Below are 3,365 nucleotides of genomic sequence, written 5' to 3'. Positions count from 1 at the left end.
TAGCTAGTTTTAGATTAACTATGTCATTCTAATCAAAGGAAACGGTAGATGTTTTTGACATCTTTGGGTTCTGCAGACCCACATCATGTTTAAGCTGCTTTTGTCAAATGGCAACACTGCAGCTCTGAACAAGCCTTAGTAAGTCATATTTAGCAACTAATCATGTTATTTACTGGAGGTCTGTATTCCAAGAAAAAAAATCCATGTTTCTAACATGGATTGTGTTCCTTCAGCAGACTACAGAGACCACCTATTACAATAACTGAGCTCATTAAGTATGCCAGTCCTTAGTCTTGCAAGCTGTTGCGATAAGCAGCTGTTGCAAGAGAGTAAAAGGTTGAATTATCAACTTGGAAAGCATAGCTCTTCATTGAGTTGGCCCAGGAGAGAAAGTATGTGAGTAATAACACCATTATTATGGAATATACCTTGGAACACAGCACATGAGTGAGACATCACTGGTATTTCAGCAACATGTTTCCCCACCCAGTAAGCAAGACACTCCCAGAAATTAATTGTCAAAAATTTATTATGAAAGCTTCAATAGCAGCAATTCCAGTAAAAATTATTGCATTATTAAACCAGTTCTGCAGAGTGGCCCAGGGGCCTGTTGAAGTCTGTCTGCTTAAAAGTCTCTTGTATATTTGTCTCAGTAACCAGTCTCTAGTAGTCCATCAAATATTGAAACCTTCTTTTCTTCATGTTTTGTAGACAGCACCAACAGTTCCTAGTTACAGTATTCTGTCCAGTCCTTCCATAAGTTTTGGCCCACTTCCCCCAACCTTCTCTGCCTTCTGAAACAGCTCCACTTGACTGGGAAACTTGCAATACTTCTTTCAGTTCCATGGTATGTCAACGTCTCCACTGCTGCAGCCTACCAGGGCTCACTGCTGGAGCGAGCTGGTCTTTTCCTTTCTTCTCCATAAGAGCCCACTGCGTGCCAGTCTGAGCGACTTTAATCCAGTCTCTTGACCAGGCTAATCCATGGAATCAGCAGCTTGTTGCACACTTCGGTGAACCAACACCACATTGAGAATGCAACAAAGATTTCAGCCTCCCCAGTGCACTGGGTCACCATCACTCAGGCAGGGTGATAGTTGGCACCCAGTCATTGACATTTCGGCTCTCTTCACAAAACAAGTTCAGCTTTTCTAGAGCTGGGTCCTTCCAGCCATCTTCATTTGGGTTCTGCCAGAGGAAGAAAGTTGCACACCATAAGTACAGCCTGCCAGCTGAAGTCATCACAGTATTTACAGAAGCATTAGCATAGGCAGCAAAGTATTTAACCGGCTTCTCTGTCCTGTTATGGACAATGCAGGAAATAGATGTCACCCGTGTGAGCAACAGGGGAGGTCCACAGTTACAAGAAACACAGCCTGACACTACTCAACTAGTTTGCTCTGCAGCATGTCCCAAGTCCCCTTTCCTTGCCTATGAGGGTATTTAGCTATGTGCAGTAAGTCAAACCCACCCCAACCCCCAAAAACCTCTGCCTGCCCTCAGCAAAGAGGCTAGCAGAGCCAGCACAGCCCCAGGAGCAACATACAGAGCACTGCCTGCCTCCGGGGGACACCCACCGTGATGAGGATGCAGTGGAGATCCCGCGGCTCCCCAGACTCCTCGCTGGGCCCCACGATGGCCGCCAGCTTGGGCACATCGTTCACCCGCACGATGTCAATGTCGTTCTCGCAGCAGAAGGCCTGGATGAGGGTGAAGTGGATCTGCAGGGCAATGTCCCCCTCGTCCTCCTCGTCCGTGGCCAGCACGCAGAAGGCGACGTTGTCCGGGTCGCTGCGAGCGGGGGGAAGCAGCGCGTTAAGCCCCGCAGCTGGCACCGGCGGCCCCCGCCTCCCCGAGTGCCCGCCGCCGCCGCCCCGGGATACTCACACATTCATCAGCTTGGCCGACTCGTAGACGCCGGCCGTGAGGCAGCCGCGGCGCTGCGCCGACACCAGCAGCTCGTGGAGGGCCTTGCCGGCGCCCTGCATCCTGCAAGCCAGAGAGACGGGCACAGAGTCAGCGCGGCGCCGCAACGGTCCGCAACGGTCCCCAACGGCCCCAGCCCCGCGCCCGCCTGCCCCTCAGCCCCAGCCGAGACGCACCGGTCGTGGCCCTCGGGCACAGGCTCCTGTCCGTGGACTTCCTCCAAAGTCATAACGGCAACGGCTCCCCCACGCGCGGCCACCAATAGATCCAAGCGCCCCGCTCGCCACACAGTCTCCAGGCAGTCTGAGGCGGCTGCCCGGCGGCCGCCCTATTTATAGCCCACGCGGCTGCCGCGCCGGCAGCTGGCGGCGGCTCCCGGCCTCCCATTGGCCGGGAGGGGAGGGGGGGGTATTATTATGCTAAACGGCGCGCGCCGGGGGGAGGAGCGGGCTGGCTCGTGCCGGGAGGCCACGTGGGGAGGGGGAGGGGGCGGGGCGGGCGTGACAATGCGGCGGGGCTGCCGCCTTTGTTGTGGTGTTACCGGGCAGACTGCGGCGGGGGCCGCCGGCGCCCCCCACCGGGGCGGCACACGCTGCCGCTGCGCGCCGCCTCGGCCCCGCCCCGCCCGCCGCGCCGCGCCGCGCCGCGCGTGCCGCCGGCGTGGGGGAGGGGCGGGGCGAGCCGCCCGCGGGCGGCCGGCTGCGCACAGGGGCACCGGCTCCCCCGGGGACCCTCAGCTCCCTCATAGGCCCCCCCCCAGCTCCCTCACGTGGGCACCAGCTCCCTCACAGGACCCCCGGCTCCTCACAGGGGCACCAGCTCCCCACAGGCCCCCCAGCTCCCTCACAGCATCCCCAGCTCCTCACAGGCCCCCCAACTACTCACAGGACTTCCAGCTCCCTCAGAGGGGCCCCATCTCCTCACAGGGGCACTGGGTCTCCCTGGGACCCCCAGCTCCTCACAGGGCACCAGCTCCCCACAGGCCCCCCAGCTCCCTCACAGGGGCTCCCAGCTCCTCACAGGAGCACCAGCTCCCTCACAGGCCCCCCCGTCTCCCCCACTTTTCAGCCCAAAGCAAAACCATGCTCCCATGCGCCTGTGCCTGTCACCCCTGCGCTGCACCCTGTGCACAGACTGGGCCCAGGCCTCCCCACTTGCTGCCCAGATCCCGGCTTGGGCCAGGTGCCCCAGCCCCAGGGGATGGTGTCAAAATGGTGCCAGGTCAGCTTTGCACCTAGTGCGGGCTGGCGCCGGGCGAAAGGCTCCCCCGGTGCTGGGGAAGCCGCCCCGGGGCGCCCAGGGCTGCTATGAGCGGCCTGCAGGTCGAGGAGTTTAATGATTAAGTTCTCCTGGCACCGCTTATCTTCTCAGTTTACCTGCCCTTGCAGCCCTGGAGTCGCAGCGCTGTCTGCTGGGTGCGCGGATGGCAGCGGCCAGAT

At 59.0% G+C, this 3,365-nt stretch overlaps 1 protein-coding gene across 1 annotated transcript; it reads right to left on the bottom strand.

Moving 5' to 3' along the window:
- Positions 1-511: 511 nt before the first annotated feature.
- LOC138064649 (growth arrest and DNA damage-inducible protein GADD45 gamma) lies at positions 512-2,313 on the bottom strand. The gene is made up of 4 exons (XM_068928205.1): positions 2,103-2,313; positions 1,888-1,989; positions 1,578-1,791; positions 512-1,188 (listed from the first exon to the last, which is right to left on the bottom strand). The coding sequence occupies exons 1-4, from the start codon at positions 2,153-2,155 to the stop codon at positions 1,078-1,080; spliced, it is 480 nt and encodes a 159-aa protein (XP_068784306.1). The 5' UTR covers positions 2,156-2,313; the 3' UTR covers positions 512-1,077.
- Between the last annotated feature and the right edge of the window lie 1,052 nt (positions 2,314-3,365).

This window comes from Struthio camelus, chromosome Z (assembly GCF_040807025.1).
Source record: "Struthio camelus isolate bStrCam1 chromosome Z, bStrCam1.hap1, whole genome shotgun sequence".
NCBI classification, from domain to species: Eukaryota; Metazoa; Chordata; class Aves; order Struthioniformes; family Struthionidae; genus Struthio; species Struthio camelus.
This window is presented reverse-complemented; position numbering and strand designations above follow the sequence as displayed.